The sequence below is a fragment of the Balearica regulorum genome, chromosome 1 (genome assembly GCF_011004875.1).
Source record: "Balearica regulorum gibbericeps isolate bBalReg1 chromosome 1, bBalReg1.pri, whole genome shotgun sequence".
Taxonomy (NCBI): Eukaryota; Metazoa; Chordata; class Aves; order Gruiformes; family Gruidae; genus Balearica; species Balearica regulorum.
This window is the reverse complement of record NC_046184.1, coordinates 54,107,059-54,124,765: the sequence shown is the minus strand read 5'-3', so window position 1 is coordinate 54,124,765 and position 17,707 is coordinate 54,107,059. Positions and strand designations below refer to the sequence as shown.

At 46.9% G+C, this 17,707-nt stretch overlaps 6 protein-coding genes across 6 annotated transcripts; 3 read left to right on the top strand and 3 right to left on the bottom strand.

The window, feature by feature from the left end:
* Positions 1 to 2,582: 2,582 nt before the first annotated feature.
* On the top strand, positions 2,583 to 3,516 carry LOC142601442 (histone H1.01-like). The gene has a single exon (XM_075750665.1). It carries the CDS (start codon positions 2,625 to 2,627, stop codon positions 3,288 to 3,290), a length of 666 nt encoding a protein of 221 aa, XP_075606780.1. The 5' UTR covers positions 2,583 to 2,624; the 3' UTR covers positions 3,291 to 3,516.
* A 984-nt stretch (positions 3,517 to 4,500) lies between these two features.
* Positions 4,501 to 5,185, bottom strand: LOC142601506 (histone H2B 1/2/3/4/6). The gene has a single exon (XM_075750685.1). It carries the CDS (start codon positions 5,156 to 5,158, stop codon positions 4,778 to 4,780), a length of 381 nt encoding a protein of 126 aa, XP_075606800.1. The 5' UTR covers positions 5,159 to 5,185; the 3' UTR covers positions 4,501 to 4,777.
* Positions 5,182 to 7,242, top strand: LOC104629196 (histone H2A.J). The gene has a single exon (XM_075750672.1). It carries the CDS (start codon positions 5,486 to 5,488, stop codon positions 5,873 to 5,875), a length of 390 nt encoding a protein of 129 aa, XP_075606787.1. The 5' UTR covers positions 5,182 to 5,485; the 3' UTR covers positions 5,876 to 7,242.
* Positions 7,243 to 11,372: 4,130 nt separating this feature from the next.
* LOC142601392 (histone H4) lies at positions 11,373 to 11,753 on the top strand. The gene has a single exon (XM_075750258.1). It carries the CDS (start codon positions 11,388 to 11,390, stop codon positions 11,697 to 11,699), a length of 312 nt encoding a protein of 103 aa, XP_075606373.1. The 5' UTR covers positions 11,373 to 11,387; the 3' UTR covers positions 11,700 to 11,753.
* Positions 11,754 to 11,806: 53 nt separating this feature from the next.
* LOC104630287 (histone H2B 7) lies at positions 11,807 to 12,542 on the bottom strand. The gene has a single exon (XM_010297697.2). It carries the CDS (start codon positions 12,314 to 12,316, stop codon positions 11,936 to 11,938), a length of 381 nt encoding a protein of 126 aa, XP_010295999.1. The 5' UTR covers positions 12,317 to 12,542; the 3' UTR covers positions 11,807 to 11,935.
* Positions 12,543 to 12,850: 308 nt separating this feature from the next.
* On the bottom strand, positions 12,851 to 13,216 carry LOC142600056 (histone H4). Its single transcript, XM_075742865.1, has one exon. The coding sequence runs from the start codon at positions 13,188 to 13,190 to the stop codon at positions 12,879 to 12,881; it is 312 nt and encodes a 103-aa protein (XP_075598980.1). The 5' UTR covers positions 13,191 to 13,216; the 3' UTR covers positions 12,851 to 12,878.
* Between the last annotated feature and the right edge of the window lie 4,491 nt (positions 13,217 to 17,707).

Genomic DNA, 17,707 nt, shown 5'->3' with positions numbered 1-17,707 from the left:
ATCCTTGGACCACGACCACCTTCATCTGCTTTCTTTCCAAAAACGCAGACGATCTTGTCCCTTTAAAACTTGTCACAGAGTAAGGACAGCAATCCCTATGTGCTGCGGATGGACTTCAAGGGACTGCCGCTACTTTGGGAGAAGATCTGAGCTCTTTTCCCATCTCTGTCTACCTCCTGTGTTTAACGTGCAGCCTGGTAATGAGGGAGGGGAAGGAAATCTCTCCTCTCCTGGTGGACTAAGAACAGGTTTACAAAGAGCGAGCTTGAAGGGAAACTTGCCCAAATGTGTGGATGTGAGGGATGGAACTGATTAATAGGACCTACCCCTGGGGCTACAGCTGCACTCTTGCACCAGTTGTTACCATCCACTCCCAGTTGCTCCCAGCATCCTTACCAGATTCAAGTGTAATAAACTAGATTTCCAGAGATCTAACACTAAATCGTCAAAGCTACAGAGATCAAGGCACATTAAGCTTCTTATTCCCAGAAGAATGTGCAATACATTAAACAGACGTGGATAGATGACAACCCTTCCTGGCTGCCTTTTGTATCGCTTACAGTCTGATTCTGCTTTATGGCCACCTCTGTCCACTTAACCTGGAATATAAGCATAATGCACTCAACTTGCTACCAGCAACTGCCTTTTTACCTCTCGGAAAAACATCCCTATTTTTCATTTGGGTTCCCAGTCTGAGCTTCCAAACTCTATGACTACTGTGGATTTGGTCTAGTTGCTTATGTGGCAATAACATCACGTTCCCACGAGAAGATTTCACAGCCCACTTCAGTATGCTTTTCAGTCTGTCTTTTACTGTGGGGTACTGAAATTTTTTCCCTTTCTCTGCTTTTCCCTTCCTGTCATTCTCTCCTTCCAAGTATTTATTAGCTGGCCTGCATGCAGATACAAGAAAATAAAAATAGAATGAAAAGATCATGTGAAAAAGTGATACTTCATTGTTTTCACTTTCGTTATTCTAATGTATCTCATTTATCCTTGGCATTTTAATCGATCTCATTTCAACTAAAGCTACTTACTATTAATTATAACTTAATTGTGTCTTCAACATTTGATATGTGAAAATAAATGCCCGGGCCTTTTGCAACCTACTGCTTCTCTTCTAGAATCTCAAATTCCCCCACGCTAGAACAGACGCTGCTTTGCTGAAAGGGCCGTCTGACGTTTTGCATTCAAGTTTTTACAAAGTACAATGGGGCAAAATATTAGGTTTGGACTTAATTTGTTCTTTTCAACCAAGGAAAAAAATTCCGGCTGTTTTTTAGTTAGAGGCCGCTCGAGGCTTTTGTCTTCTGCTTTAGTCAAAAATGATCCCAAACAATTCGTAGCAGTCCTTAAAAATCGTAATTAATTTCTGTTGTCACCTTGTGAGATTTAATAATTAAGTGGGATCCTAATAAATAAAGCTGATTTTGATTCATGAGGATTCTCTGCAAATTATTTCAATATTCGGAGGACTTGGATGAAAACCTAAATTGGCAAGAGTTTTCCTTTTCCTTTAAAGAAGAGAATGGCAGGTTTTATGAAACCTATGAAAAAAGGAAAAAAAGAATTCCCAACAATCTGTGTCCAAATATTTATCGGTAATATTGAGGCTGAAGCATTCTGTTCACACAGCCCAGGTTTCCACATTATTTATTTGGGGAGAATCGAGGCTTCAACTGGCTTCCTTAATGTTTAAGTAGTACATGATACTTATTAGTATATCTCTACCTGTTTGACATTTTTTCCCCTTGCAAGTCTGTTTCTGACCTCCGTAGGTCCTAGAAAATAATAGTATACACGACTGTAACAGAGAAAGTGTTAAACTAGCAGTTTATCCGGAATTTATATGTATTAACTGGGCATCGACAACTTCATTTTATAAACAGAAGATATTTTTTTAAATATCAAAATCTTGCTATTCACTTAGAGAACAGGACAAAAAATACAGAGCCCTGGCAAGTTCCAGACACTTTTCAAGAGTACATACATTCTTCTGAAGGTCCTTTATTTTCCCAAAACACGAAATTCTGTGGATATACTGTATCCTTAATAGTTAAAGATATGGTTAAGGGAGTCGAATCTTTATCCATATTCAAAGCTCAGCCATGAAATTGTGTTACTTCCTTCTCTTTGAAATCAATTTACGACAAAAATACCGAAGCTATCCCCTCGGTTTCTATCCTAATCTGGAGAAAACCCTCTAAAGAATAAGCCTGCATTATGAGGGAGACTTTTTACCTACGGGTTTTATTTTAATTTAGAAGGAAAAACAAAAGTTTGCCGTTCCGGGGGTCTCTCTGGCTACACAACGCGGGGTTAAACACATCTTTTCTCCCTCATCTGGGGTCCCAACAGCAAGGAATTCCCCCGAATGAAAGTCCAGCGTCTTCTCTTCACTCCCCGAAGAAACTGGGGTGATTTCGTGGCACATATTTTACAAAAAATATGAATTTATAACTCCGAAGAAACACAGACTCGGAGGACGAAAAGCTCTTCCTGGCTAACAGTTAGGCGGGCTCTGCAAAGCACCAATCACAGATCACCGCTTCGCTATAAATTCAGGCATCGGGGTTACTGTAGTCCAATTACTTTCTTTTGATTAGGAAGAAGTCTCTGCAGCGATGTCGGAGACCGCTCCCGCCGCCGCTCCCGCTGTCGCGGCCCCCGCCGCTAAGGCCGCCGCCAAGAAGCCGAAGAAAGCGGCGGGCGGCTCCAAAGCCCGCAAGCCCGCGGGTCCCAGCGTCACCGAGCTGATCACCAAGGCCGTGTCCGCCTCCAAGGAGCGCAAGGGGCTCTCCCTCGCCGCGCTCAAGAAGGCGCTGGCCGCCGGCGGCTACGATGTGGAGAAGAACAACAGCCGCATCAAGCTGGGGCTCAAGAGCCTCGTCAGCAAGGGCACCCTGGTGCAGACCAAGGGCACCGGCGCCTCCGGCTCTTTCCGTCTCAGCAAGAAGCCCGGGGAAGTGAAGGAAAAAGCCCCCAAGAAGCGGGCGGCCGCAGCCAAGCCCAAGAAGCCGGCGGCTAAGAAACCTGCCAGCGCCGCCAAGAAGCCCAAGAAAGCGGCGGCGGTGAAGAAGAGCCCCAAGAAAGCCAAGAAGCCGGCGGCGGCGGCGGCCAAGAAAGCGGCCAAGAGCCCCAAGAAGGCGACTAAGGCTGCCAAGCCCAAGAAAGCGGCGGCAGCAGCGAAGAGCCCGGCCAAGGCGAAGGCGGTGAAGCCGAAAGCAGCCAAGCCCAAGGCGGCCAAGCCCAAAGCAGCGAAGGCGAAGAAGGCGGCGCCCAAGAAGTGAAGTGTTGAAGTGGAAATACTTAAACCCAACGGCTCTTTTAAGAGCCACCCACTATTGTCCCCGAAAGGGCTGATACACTCTGTCACCGAGCTCCGTGCCTGCAGCAGAGCTAACCACACGCCACTGTCCGTGTGGGACGTTCGTCTGTGGAGTGGATGGGACGCTTAACTTCCGGCCGTGGTTACGCTAAGACCTGGAAAAATAAAGTTTACATTCCCTGCGAAAACTCTTTCTAAAGGCTGACTTTTTTTGAGCACCTCAAGAGGGTGTATGTGTTAAAGGGACTGCTTCGGGCGGGTATCGCTCTGGGGCTCGGAGGTTTCTTTCGGTGCTTTAACCAGCGCGGTTCCTAACGACATGGGTGCGACTGCCACACCTCTTAGTGACCGTAGCTGGGAACTGTCAGCACGGCTCCTCCCGCTTCCTTGGCAATGACCTTCCCGCTTGGCAGCGCTGTCACGGGGCAGGTCTTAATTTCTGCGTGACTTCACCGACCTGCTTTTTGAGGAGGAGTTTGCCGTGGACGGGAGGCGGGTAAGAGCTACCAGCGGTTCTCTTCCGCACCCTGCCGGCAGTGCAGCAGGAACGGCAGGAGCTCTACCGGGCAGCTGTCCCGAACCACTGCGGGCAGGGAGCTTCGCGCTTGGGGCTTCTGCGCCCGGTAGGAGCAGAGCGGCGGGGAAGCTCATCCCGCAGCACCGGTGGCTCCGGGAGCTCAGCCTGCGGCCGGTTGTGATTGGCTGATGGGGGCAGCCGCAGCCTCTTATTGGGTCTTATAGCAGATTTCGAAAAGCCCGCGCTGCGGACGGGACAGGGAGCGCTGCTGGAGTTGGCGCCGCGCTTGACCGTGATGCCGGGTCCACGCATCCCCGGACAGCTCGTCCTCCCAAAGCGTCTACCCTGCCTTAGAGGTGTCCTCGGTTCTCCTAGTCTTCTTGTCTTCACAGCTGCAAGGCTGCTTCCTCTCTTCTCATACGGAAGGGAAAATTTTTAAGCTTAGAATATCCCCGGACAGCTATAAAAACCCAAAACGATCAGGGTCTTTTATTTTTCCCTCACCCTCATTTTTGGGGTGCCTGTGTCAACGTAGCTACTGGAAGCTATGTAAATTTCTTATTTACGATGGAACGTGTGGTATAATGTACCATGTCTCACATCCCTGCTGGAAAAAAAAAAAAAGCTTAACAATACTGCTTACATTTATTGTAAAAGCGTTTGAACGGTAACATTTATGAAGTAATACTTCACACATTTGTATTTCCTTAAAGTTGCCAAATATTTATCAAGGATTTCAGAAGCAGATCTTTAATCTTTGCAAGTTCTGATAACTGTCATTTAACAGAATTATTTCAAATCCTTTTTAGCGTATCTCAAGTACCTTTTCACACCTAAAAAGACCGAGACGTTACTGTGTTACAGCTCTTTCAGAGAAAACGTGGGTGGCTCTTAAAAGAGCCTTTGGGTTAAAACTGACGGTCCGAGGCGCTCTACTTGGAGCTGGTGTACTTGGTGACGGCCTTGGTGCCCTCGGAGACGGCGTGCTTGGCCAGCTCGCCGGGCAGCAGGAGCCGCACGGCCGTCTGGATCTCCCGCGAGGTGATGGTGGAGCGCTTGTTGTAGTGCGCCAGGCGCGAGGCCTCGCCGGCGATGCGCTCGAAGATGTCGTTGACGAAGGAGTTCATGATGCCCATGGCCTTGGACGAGATGCCCGTGTCGGGGTGCACCTGCTTCAGCACCTTGTACACGTAGATCGAGTAGCTCTCCTTGCGGCTCTTCTTGCGCTTCTTGTCGCCCTTCTTCTGCGTCTTGGTCACCGCCTTCTTGGAGCCCTTCTTGGGCGCGGGGGCGGACTTGGCCGGCTCGGGCATTTTGAAAATGCTTTTTCTCTGTTTCGGAACACGAACAGCAGCTAAAATGGCCGCAGAGCCCCGTATTTATAGGGCGTTATGCAAATACGGAGCTCTAACTCGTACAATTCCATTGGATCTTCCCACACGGGGGTGTATCTTTGTCGCTGATTGGTCACAATACGATCCTTCTTCTCATTGGTTGTATAAGCAATGACCGCTTCCAGCCAATCACCAAGGCCTAATCCCGCCCAGGGAAGGCATAAAACGGGAAGAGCCGTTGCGTCAGTATGATTTTCTCGGTCTTGTTTCGGGTGGGGAGGCTGCAGGTTTTTAAACGCCTAAAGCATGTCCGGCCGTGGGAAACAAGGAGGCAAAGTTCGTGCCAAGGCCAAGTCGCGCTCGTCGCGGGCCGGGCTGCAGTTCCCCGTGGGCCGTGTCCACCGGCTCCTCCGGAAAGGTAACTACGCGGAGCGGGTGGGGGCTGGAGCGCCCGTCTACATGGCGGCCGTGCTGGAGTACCTGACGGCCGAGATCCTGGAGCTGGCGGGCAACGCGGCCCGCGACAACAAGAAGACGCGCATCATCCCCCGGCACCTGCAGCTGGCCATCCGCAACGACGAGGAGCTCAACAAGCTGCTGGGCAAGGTGACCATCGCGCAGGGCGGGGTGCTGCCCAACATCCAGGCCGTGCTGCTGCCCAAGAAGACTGAGAGCCACAAGGCGAAAAGCAAATAAGCTCGCAGAGCAAAGCTGCTTCTGTTTTTCACGACATAACTTTATAACCCAAAGGCTCTTTTCAGAGCCACCCACACAGTCAGAAAAGAGTTGTGTTGCTGTCTTCACAAAAGTACTTGGGTGCTAAGTGGTTTTTGTATGCTGCTTTTGATAGGGAGCTAAAAACGTGTTCTGTAGTAATGCTTTAAAACTTTTGGCTCTCACCTGAAGAGGGGTAGTGTATTTGCTTTCTAAGTCTTCATCATTTTTTAGTAGAAGGATGCTAATCATAGTGATTTACTTATTCTTGTGTGTCTTGTAATGTGATTGGTGCAATACTTAATTTTGAATCTACTCAACTTTCATGACTTTACAGGCTACCTATGGTGTGTGTGTGTGGGGCGGTGTGCACCTAAAAGTCTGAAGGCAGAGTGAAAAAGATGTGCAGCATGAAAATAAATAGGGGACCATCCCAAACCCATATAACTATATCTAAAAATGAAGGTTTCCTTTGTAGGCATTTGTTATTTAAAAGATGTAAAACTTCCCTGTGATTTTGCTTTATTTAGAAATTAAATGAGAAATGCTTTAGGGGAAACAGCTTATTTCGATCTAGATCCTTAACTTGTCAGACCTGCCCTGTAAAGTGACAATATAGCATCTTTCCATTAAGAAGATTCTAATTCCTTGCAGCACTTGTATATTCCTGTTTTAAGTGGGATTTTCAAACTTGCCACTCTTCACTCCCTGTGCATAGCTATTTCTCATGTTGTGTCAGTTAATGGTGGGCAACATTATTTGAACTAATTTTATACATTGTTGGCACAAGTATCTCCTAAGAGCACAATGTTAAAACTCTTTAGATTCACTGTTATAAATTATGAGGTCTGTCTAGTTGATTCTTCTTGCTAGGATGTTACCAGAAGCCGCACCTGATGGTCTGCAGCACACCGCATTGAGGCCGTACCTCCCACCTGTGCAGCACCTCTGCCCTCTCCATCCCCAGAAAAGGAGGAATGCTCTGGGCTTGGAGGAAGGAAAATACTACCTATAGCAAGGTAGTAGCCCCTGTATCTCTCCTCCCAACCTGCACAGCAGAAAGGCTTTATATATAGGACCGTATCATGGCCAAAGCGGGACATCAGGGATCATTTGTGGAGAGAAACATAAAGGAAGAGATCTGCCTGGAGCACCACACTGGTCTGATATGGTGACAGCATCTGTGCCTAAGGGGTTTGTTTGCAAGTGGATGCATTTAGTGCTGTAATGCTTTCATTATGCTGTTTTATTGATCATTAGCTGCAGCTACGTATCTCCTGGTACTGATGCTTTTCTTGAAAAACTGTGACGATATAAAACACATGATTAACAAGTCTTCTATATTTCCAGAACAGATGCATGCGTATTTGTATGTCAGAAGATCCTAACTGTAGAATGGTTTGGGTTGCAAGAGATCATCAAAGATCATGTAGTCCAACCCCCTGCCGTAGGCAGGGACATCTTTTAGTAGACCAGGTTGCCCAAAGCCCCATCCAGCCTGACCTTGAACGCTTCCAGGGATGAGGCATCCACAGCTTCTCTGGGCAACCTGGTCCAGTGTCCCACCACCCTCGTTGCAAAAAATTTCTCCCTTATACCAATGTAAATTTATCCTCTTGTAGTTTAAAACCGTTGCCCCTCATTCTGTCACTATGGGCCTTGGTAAAAAGTCTCTCTCCATCTCTCTATATGGAAAGGATGCAATAAGGTCTCCCCGGAGCCTGCTCTTCCCCAGGCTGAACTACCCCAGCTCTCTCAGCCTTTCTTCATGGGAGAGGTGCTCCAGCCCTCTGATCATTTTTGTAGCCTTCCTCTGGACCCACTCTAACAGCTCCATGTCTTCCTTGTGCTGGGGCCCCCGGAGCTGGACACAGTACTCCAGGTGGGGTCTCACAAGAGCAGAGTAGGAGGAGACAATCACCTCCCTCGACCTGCTGGCCATGCTGGTTTTTGTGCAGCCCAGGATATGATGGGCTTTCTGCGATGCAAGCATGCACCTCTAGATCAAAGCACTGGAATTCCATAGAAAGCCTGTGGGGGTATCTGTATCCAGGAGTGTGATTTTTCAGTGAACAAACTCCTAAATGTGGAAATCAGAGTTGGTACCACAGGAGAGGGCCTTGCCCTTCTCTGTGTGTGGAGGTAAGTTCAGCACATCTCTCCAAATTCTTGTCATGTGACCAGAAATAAATTATTTACTTCAGAATTTCATTCCAAACGTCTCTTATTTCAGTCACTACTCTGTTCATCTCAGTGATACTGAGGCCCACTTCTTAGCATTCCCTATTTTTGTTCTTAGCCACTAGTGGTTGTACCAGTCGTGAACCCTATGCTGGCACGATGCTGAGGCCTCCAATGTGAATGTCCTATAAGTCAGATGGGTTACATAGCAAGAGTGCTGGCAAATCTACTGGTATTAGAAACTTGTGGCTTTTGAGCAAGTTCCACTGGATGAAGGAATAAAGCAAGTTTAAATAAATGAGCTTTCTCTCATTTGCATATATGACAAACAGTAGTAAAGAGGTCTGTACCATATGATGCCTTAACTGTATGACTGGGTTCCAATACACCTTCATATTCTAAAGAGCTCATGATGTAAAAAAACCCACTCTAACCGAGATCTCTCAAATATTACAAATGACAGTTGTGTTAGGGATAACTTGATAATGTCAGTCTATACACCAAAAATCTTAGAATTGCATAGTTTAAAAGATGAAAGGCTTTTCTATCCCTTTTCACCTTTACTTTGCTTGCAATGTTAGGAATAATGTACTCTATTAAAAAGATCTTACATGACTTTAGTTTGTGTAGTATTACTATTATGGCTGTAGCAGATACAAGTATGGATTTAAATTGCCATATAACCTCTCAATAAAATTAACAGCACCTTTGCAGTTGGATGTAATACACTGATGTGATTATTTTTTTGGTAACTATGTACTTTCTTGTGCAGTCATGGTGAGATGTTGCCTTACTGCAACAAATGCAATTTCCTCGTTATAGTTTAAAGATTAAATAAGGTGACTATCCTAATTTAAGTCCACTTGAAAAGCTACAGATTTTTTTTAATGGAGCAGAGTTTTGCAAAGGTTTCTATTTTCATTTATCTTTTAGTACTATGCGTCCAAAATCATGAGCAAAATGTAGTTCCTATAATCTAGGCATTAGATACTAAACTTTGATCCAAATAATAATTGTTGTCTCCAATACACAGTAAAAGTAACTTCATTAGGCAATTATACTCAGCAGCAAAATTTTCTTTGTTTTAATTGGTTTTGTCTAAGAAAACCTGTGGGTCTAAGAGAGAACTGACTGTGCCACTAACGGAAACATTTGGGCAATGTGTCTGGCTGCTTGTAGCAACCTACAGGCAAGACAGCCTTCTAGAAAGCATGATATTAAATTATATCAAATGCGCTCCACATTTTGGGGAAAGGGATTTGCAGTTAATGTGTAAGCTACTAGTCTCAACCTCTGCATCACCCATTTCTGCCAGGACACTTTGGAAGATGATTTTCCAAGTTTTCCAGTGGTTATAATGCTAGAGGGAGAAGTTATACTAAGATACTCACCCTGCATTTAGGAAGAGTTATGAAGAAATGATGATTTTGACACACTAAAAGATTTAGTGTAATTCCTTTAGGCTTCCTTTAGTATTCAGAAGGTTGTATATAACTGCCTCAGGAAAGATATCTAGACATAGATCTTCAGGTATAAAGAACAAAGCAGACTTTGTGGAGCCGAATGGTGATGTTAGGCATTATCCTGGCAGGTCAACTAGTGACAAACCTTCTAGTTACTCTATAAACAGTTCTAATTCATCCTGTTCAGTCAAAAAGTGAACATAATCTAAATTAAAGCTAGTTTGGCATGCTCATGTCATATATATTTGAGTGGCAATTCTTTCATTTTAATTTATTTAAAATAACAGTTTGAATGAAAATGGAATTTACGGTGATGATTATAGAAAAGACTTGTACGTTTTTGGACACCTGTAACTTCATACATTAATATCTCAGTCATGTTTTCCCTTGAATTTAGGTAATATATTCTGCCAAGAAATATTCTGGAGATATTGCCTAGATTCCGTAAATTGTGTTCAGGGATGAAATTACATCAACTACTGTACAAATTTAAAAAGATGTCAATCATTTTTAAAAGGTAGACATGTTTGAGGTGCACAAAATACTAATAACATAACTGGCAAGTACCATAGCCATATCACTTGGATTCTGAGTGTGTAAGTAACTTTTAATTTAAAACTATAGCCTTTTAACTCTTTCAGTATTTATTAATCTGCTTTACAAATACAGTCCAATACTGTAAGCAGCATGCATGTGAGGTTTGTTAGCCACGGAGTTAAATACACAGCAAAATTTCTGGATTGCTCATTTGAAGAAAAAATACTTGGTTATTGTTCATTTTTCAGAGATACTATACAGACATCGGGTCGGTAATGTCTTTAATGTTGGGGGGTTTTTTTGCTTATTGGATCCAGCTGCATGTTACCGAGCGTTTCTCTGTCTCGGAGGACAAGAGCGAGTCCGGAGCCCTGCGGCCAGCGCTACCCATGGAACCGGCTGCGGGGCTGGGGGTGGCCGAAGAGAAGCCAAGCGGGCGGTGACTCCTGTGCTCCCCGGCAGCCGCTCCGAGTTGCCTTCACAGGAGCCTCAGGCCCAAGCGTTTCCCACCGGAGCCCCTCAGCGACCATTTTCCCTGCAGCCCAGGTCCTCGCTCCCTGCTCTCTCTCCCACCGACATGCGGGTTGCTCTGTGCGGACATGAAAGCGCTCGGGGCCCGGCCCCCAGGGCTGCACGGAGGAGGGGGCAGCTGTCGGGAGCGCAATATCCGCGTAAACAAAGAAAACGCGGAGCCGCCGCGGCCAAAGCGAACAAAGAGAGCGCTGCCCACGAAACGTCCCTCCGCGGGCTCCCCACGAGCGGAAGCGGGAAGCAGCGGCGGGGCGGGGCGGTAGCGCCGAGCGCAGCCGCGGATTGGTCGGATTTTGCCGCAGACCCGCGGGCAGCGGGGAGGGACGGGACGGGGCCAGGGGCGCCGCAGCCCGAAAAGCGGGCCCGGGGCCGCCGCCCCCTCGCGTGTCACCGGCAGAGACCCGGAGCTGCCTCAGAACAGCCACCCGCGCGTGGGGGCGGCGCAGGAAAGAAGCAAGAAGGCGGCGCGGGCCGAGAGCGGGCAGGGGCGAGAAGCGCGGGGGCGGGAGTCCGGCCCCGCTGGCGACGGGCGGAGCCGGCGGACGCGTCCCGGGGGCCGGTGCCGGGGAAAAACGCCGGGGCCGCCATCTCGCGGGAAGCACGTGCCGAGCCGGGCCGGGCCGGGCGGGGGCCGCCCGGGGCCGGCGGGCGGGGGAAAGGGTGGAGACTGCGGCCGAGCCCCCGCCTCCCGCCGCAGTCCTCAACCAGGTCGGCTCCCGGGAAATATACCGCGGCGCCGGGGCGCTGGCGGCGTGCAGTGCGAGGCTGCGGGTAGCGCTACCATGTCTGGCAGAGGCAAGGGCGGGAAGGGGCTCGGCAAGGGGGGCGCCAAGCGGCACCGCAAGGTGCTGCGCGACAACATCCAGGGCATCACCAAGCCGGCCATCCGCCGCCTGGCTCGGCGCGGCGGCGTGAAGCGCATCTCGGGGCTCATCTACGAGGAGACGCGCGGCGTGCTCAAGGTCTTCCTGGAGAACGTGATCCGCGACGCCGTCACCTACACCGAGCACGCCAAGAGGAAGACGGTCACGGCCATGGACGTGGTCTACGCCCTCAAGCGCCAGGGACGCACCCTCTACGGCTTCGGCGGCTAAACTCCAGTCGTAAACCCTACACTGACAAAACACAAAGGCTCTTTTCAGAGCCACCCACAAGTTTCACGACAAGAGCTGTTTGTTGCTATGAAAAACATTTATGTAAAATCATAGTTCATGGCTTGAAGTCACATAAAGTTTTAAATTTTGGATTATCTTAATTTGCAATTACAGCTCTTTCTATGAAAAAATGGGGGCTCTTAAAAGAGCCGTTTGGGTTATAGTTTAAAACCGGTTTACTTGGAGCTGGTGTACTTGGTGACGGCCTTGGTGCCCTCGGAGACGGCGTGCTTGGCCAGCTCGCCGGGCAGCAGGAGCCGCACGGCCGTCTGGATCTCCCGCGAGGTGATGGTGGAGCGCTTGTTGTAGTGCGCCAGGCGCGAGGCCTCGCCGGCGATGCGCTCGAAGATGTCGTTGACGAAGGAGTTCATGATGCTCATGGCCTTGGACGAGATGCCCGTGTCGGGGTGCACCTGCTTCAGCACCTTGTACACGTAGATCGAGTAGCTCTCCTTTCTTGCTCTCTTTCGCTTCTTGTCACCCTTCTTCTGCGTCTTGGTCACCGCTTTCTTGGAGCCCTTCTTCGGTGCTGGCGCAGATTTTGCTGGCTCAGGCATTTTTAAAAGTTTCTTTCCAAGCTCTTCGCTGTACCTCTACAAGATCGAAAATGGCGTCTGCCCCTCTATTTATAAGGGCTTTATGCAAATTAGAGGATTGTAATCGTTCCATTCCTATTGGAGTAAAAAATACTAACGTAATTACAGGGACTTCCGTACTGTAACCGTCACAGCATAGGCATGCATCTACACAATCGTGCTTTGCAGTTACGCGGTGAGAGCAATACTGCTGTCACTAGTGGGAAAAAAGTATAATTACTGAATTACATAAGAGATGCTGCACTGAGTTTACACTCACTAATGAAATAATTTAAAACGTTTGATCTTAGTACACTGGGTGCTTTGCAGCACTTGTTTTGCAGAACTTCTTAGGAATTATGCTTTGTAGGAGCTTTTAAATTTTAACAACTTTCAACGACTCAAAGTGGTTTAACGTTACAGATGTATTAAAAACTTTTAAAACCCAAAAAGGTTAAGTAACAAACAGCTCTTGTCGTGAAACTTGTGGGTGGCTCTGAAAAGAGCCTTTGTGTTTTGTCAGTGTAGGGTTTACGACTGGAGTTTAGCCGCCGAAGCCGTAGAGGGTGCGTCCCTGGCGCTTGAGGGCGTAGACCACGTCCATGGCCGTGACCGTCTTCCTCTTGGCGTGCTCGGTGTAGGTGACGGCGTCGCGGATCACGTTCTCCAGGAAGACCTTGAGCACGCCGCGCGTCTCCTCGTAGATGAGCCCCGAGATGCGCTTCACGCCGCCGCGCCGAGCCAGGCGGCGGATGGCCGGCTTGGTGATGCCCTGGATGTTGTCGCGCAGCACCTTGCGGTGGCGCTTGGCGCCCCCCTTGCCGAGCCCCTTCCCGCCCTTGCCTCTGCCAGACATGGTAGCGCTACCCGCAGCCTCGCACTGCACGCCGCCAGCGCCCCGGCGCCGCGGTATATTTCCCGGGAGCCGACCTGGTTGAGGACTGCGGCGGGAGGCGGGGGCTCGGCCGCAGTCTCCACCCTTTCCCCCGCCCGCCGGCCCCGGGCGGCCCCCGCCCGGCCCGGCCCGGCTCGGCACGTGCTTCCCGCGAGATGGCGGCCCCGGCGTTTTTCCCCGGCACCGGCCCCCGGGACGCGTCCGCCGGCTCCGCCCGTCGCCAGCGGGGCCGGACTCCCGCCCCCGCGCTTCTCGCCCCTGCCCGCTCTCGGCCCGCGCCGCCTTCTTGCTTCTTTCCTGCGCCGCCCCCACGCGCGGGTGGCTGTTCTGGGGCAGCTCCGGGTCTCTGCCGGTGACACGCGAGGGGGCGGCGGCCCCGGGCCCGCTTTTCGGGCTGCGGCGCCCCTGGCCCCGTCCCGTCCCTCCCCGCTGCCCGCGGGTCTGCGGCAAAATCCGACCAATCCGCGGCTGCGCTCGGCGCTACCGCCCCGCCCCGCCGCTGCTTCCCGCCTATGCTCTGGACGCTTCACGAGTTGCTTTTGGGGGTTTTTTTTTTCGTGGTTTGTTTTTTTTTTGTTTTGGTTTTTTTTTTTTTTTTTAGTTATTAATGTTTGCCTACATAGAGATCTTCCTCAGCTATATTTAAATAATCTCTATCAGCCTTGTCCTTTTCGACCTACAGCTTCTTTCTGTTATTAAGTCCTTCCATGTGTTGGTTTAATGAAGGGAAGGAAACGCACAAGCCGCGTGAGAACAGCGTTGGGGTTTTTTTTTTCCTTTTTAAACTGTAACGTAGTATTTCCGTCTCGTGGATTAAAACGTGATATTTTTTTAAATTTTTTTTTTTTTTTTACCTCGTGGCACATGCACGCACACAGGCAAACACATACATATATCTGTCATACCTTCACCTATCAAGCATGTTTTTGACCATTGCGAGAAAAGCTGAGAGCCTAAAGAATTCTTCTAAGACAACAGACAGTAAGAAAACAGCACAAGTCGCAACGTGATGTTCTGGGACGGCTTCCTACTGGGGAAGCAAGAGACCCGTTCTTGCTCAGCAGCTTAAGGGAAACGAGAGACGAACGCAATACTCTCACGCTAATGCTTGGGTTATCTCCTCGCTAAAGGCATGCCATTTAAAATACAAATGCTTCTCATTTTTAATGCTTAACAGCAAAATACAGATCGGTGTTTTAATATTACTAACTTTCCTGGCTTAAGGCAGACTTGCTCAAACTAACAAACTTTACTTCCTGACACAGATAATATTAAACTAATTTATACTGAGATTAAGCACAACTTCACAATTAAAAAAATAAAATTGTTTTGGGCCACTTGGAGATTTTCCTTTCTTTTTAACAGCACAGATTTTCACAAATTTCTAGTGTTTTTTGGCAATAATAAATCATTCTTTCATTTAATAAAGGAATATTGAAATAAATATAAATAAATCTTCAAGAAATGTGAGAATTAGAATTTCCTGAAGAACTTTTCAGGGATTTTGTTTTGCTTTCTGTTTTAATTTGCTTTTAGTCCTCATATTCTTAGAACCCATAACATTATAAAAGATCTTCACTGGCATAATTTTATGTAACTTCTTTGGAAAACAGAAAAAAAAACGTTTCAGTAGCAAACCCCCACCTCCCTGCATCTTTCTTACTTAATGATAATGGCTCACACATTTTTAGGGTAAAAAACTTAGCTAGTTCTTTCCCTTTACCGCCCTCCCTCATCCCCTAGAAAGTATACTAGATACATGTACAAAAAAAAAAAAAAAAAAAAAAAAAAGGAAACTTCTGTCTTTTTAGAAGATTATATATATATTACTTTTTCCAAACAGAAATATAAGGCAGCAGGAGGGTTTTCAAGTATGTGTTGTTACCTTTTAGCTCTTTTGCCATTTCCCTCCGTAGCAGACAACTTTGTTCAAAACTCTTCAGCCCTCTTTTACGAACTTGAGAAAAATTCATTGACAGAATTTTATAATTCAGGCGACTGCCTGTTTTGGAATTGTGACTGTAGCATTAAGGGAAGTGTCACAGTGCATTTGTTTGTTTGCTTGTTTTAATTTTTTTTTCCCTTTTCCCTTGATATGAGCCCTCTTGGCTTTTCTGCTTAGTTACCTTCTTATAAACACCAGCAGGCAGCTTTCTATTTGATTCCTACATTTAAACTAGAGTCTTCTACAATTAAATGGTAGACCCATTAGCATGTGTGTGTCAGCCTCCAGCCAGATAAGCCTCGTAGATATACAAAGCAAAAGCAACTAGGAATTCCAAAACCCCAATCAGAATGTTAAGTAAAAACATCCAAATAATTGATGGATCAATGAAACAGCTATGGAAATATATCTCAGGGAGGAGAAGAGGTACAATACCATCTCTTTTGCAAAAACAAACACCTGGAGGAGCCTCAGGGAGGATCTGAAGGAAGCTCTGGGAGCTCTGCTTTACATTTCTGGGGGATATGGGTGAGGGTGGCTGTGCTATATAGCATCGTAGTGGAGTTCTGCATCTGTACTGGGACACTGGGGTGAATTACTGGGAACTTTAAGCTGTAAACTTTAGTGGGAACTTTAAATTTCAGTTAAATAGCTGAGAAATAGTAACTCTTAAATGTTATTTCTAATGTGTTTAAAACCAGTAACAAAAAATCAATCCCCCAACTCTTGAGGATACAAAGTATCAGTATTTGAAAGTGTTCTTGAAATACACTGTATACAATTGTTCATAAAATACATTGTATTTTGAAATACTTCTCGTGTGCTCTTAGCACCGTTCATTCCGTGCCATCGAGCTGGATAAATTTTATGGGGGTAATTTAAGAACTTCCTATTTGGACTAAGTCTAAAGATCCCAGAAGTTACAGTATCTGAAAATGTTTAACAACTGCATATACACACGCACACACACACATACATGTATCAATTGCTCTTCAGTTCTCATAGCATGTAATCGGTATGGACTACTTCACATCACACTGGCTGTTCATTTTATTTCTGTGTAGACTGTACTTGTACTACAGCAAGGTACACTCAAACTCTGCACACGCCTGCCTAAACAACCAGTGAAACAGCAAGAACTGGCCTGGTAATGCTGCTGTTTCAGTTCTCAGGCAATGGATGCAGACATGGGGTGACAGGTTTGATCTGGTGAAACTTCTGCGTATATTGGCCTAGAATGAGATTACCAAAGGAGCCTGAGAGTGCTAAACATTGGCAACCCCTGTAATTTCTTTGGTGTCTGTATAGTTACCTCTCTTTGACCTTTAAAATACTTTTTCCTGGAAGTGGACTAGCCCATATCCATGTAAACGAGCTTAATTTTTTTTTTCTGGACATGGTCCTTTTCCCTAAAAACAAAACAAAAATCAGTCAGGTGACCCTGCTTGGGAGAGCTGATGGGAAGATCAAAACTGGCACAACTAAGGAAAATGACGTTCAGTTTCAACAACCAGCACCATACTTCATGAAAGAAAGAAAGAAAGAAAGAAAGAAAGAAAGAAAGAAAGAAAGAAAGAAAGAAAGAAAGAAAGAAAGAAAGTTTTATTTCACTACATAAATTGTAGCTAGCATGGTTCTTAGCTTAGAAATCCTTTAATCTCAGTGTGACAGTGATTTTGACAATGAGCTGGTTAATGGCAGCAAAGCATACAGACATTCTCAAATACTACTTCTTATCGCGTTGGTGCAGTGGGGATCTTACGTGCTTTTAATGGACTATTAGTAGTCTGAATTAATTCTGAAAATGTTCAGGGCTCAGCTCATTGAATTGGCATCTGAAACAAAGTTTTGCATTTGATTTTTGGCTGTTACTGAAAGGCTGTACCCCAGAAACCATCCTTCTTCCCTTTCCCAGTGTACATTAAGCTCTGCATCCACATGTACATTACAACATTGGTATACTGTGCTAAAAATCCATGGGAGCATACTGAACATTAATGGAAAATTCTCTCGTGTGCCCGCTGAAACAATTTCCTCCTTATTAATGGCCTCACAAATTGAAGCTCTTAAAGGCCAGCATTTTGTATAGCTTTATTGGCCCATCCTGATGGATCAGTGGTGTGCTTGGGATAACATACAGAAACACAGATGCAGGGAGAAGGGAGATGCTCATAACTACCTCAAATACTCATAATATGGGGCAGGCATGCAAGGAAATATTGGAAGGTCTTCAGAAATGTGTAACGATGGGTCAGGATAAAGGGTAAAGAGAGCAGTGAAAAGGATACATGGGAGATTTGAGAAGCTTTTTTAATATCTTGACCACATTTAATCTCCATGTGTGCATCAGAACAGATGATACAGCACAGCATAGTACAGTCTTTGCTGTGATCAAGACCAGTAACACGTTTTCTTCCCAGTCCTAGCAACTTGTCACAGTGCTTGGGAGTGAAAAGGCTTGCAAGACAGGGAATCAGTTCTGGAACTGAAGCCATACACTGCCGCTGCCTGGAAGCTGGATAACAAATACTTC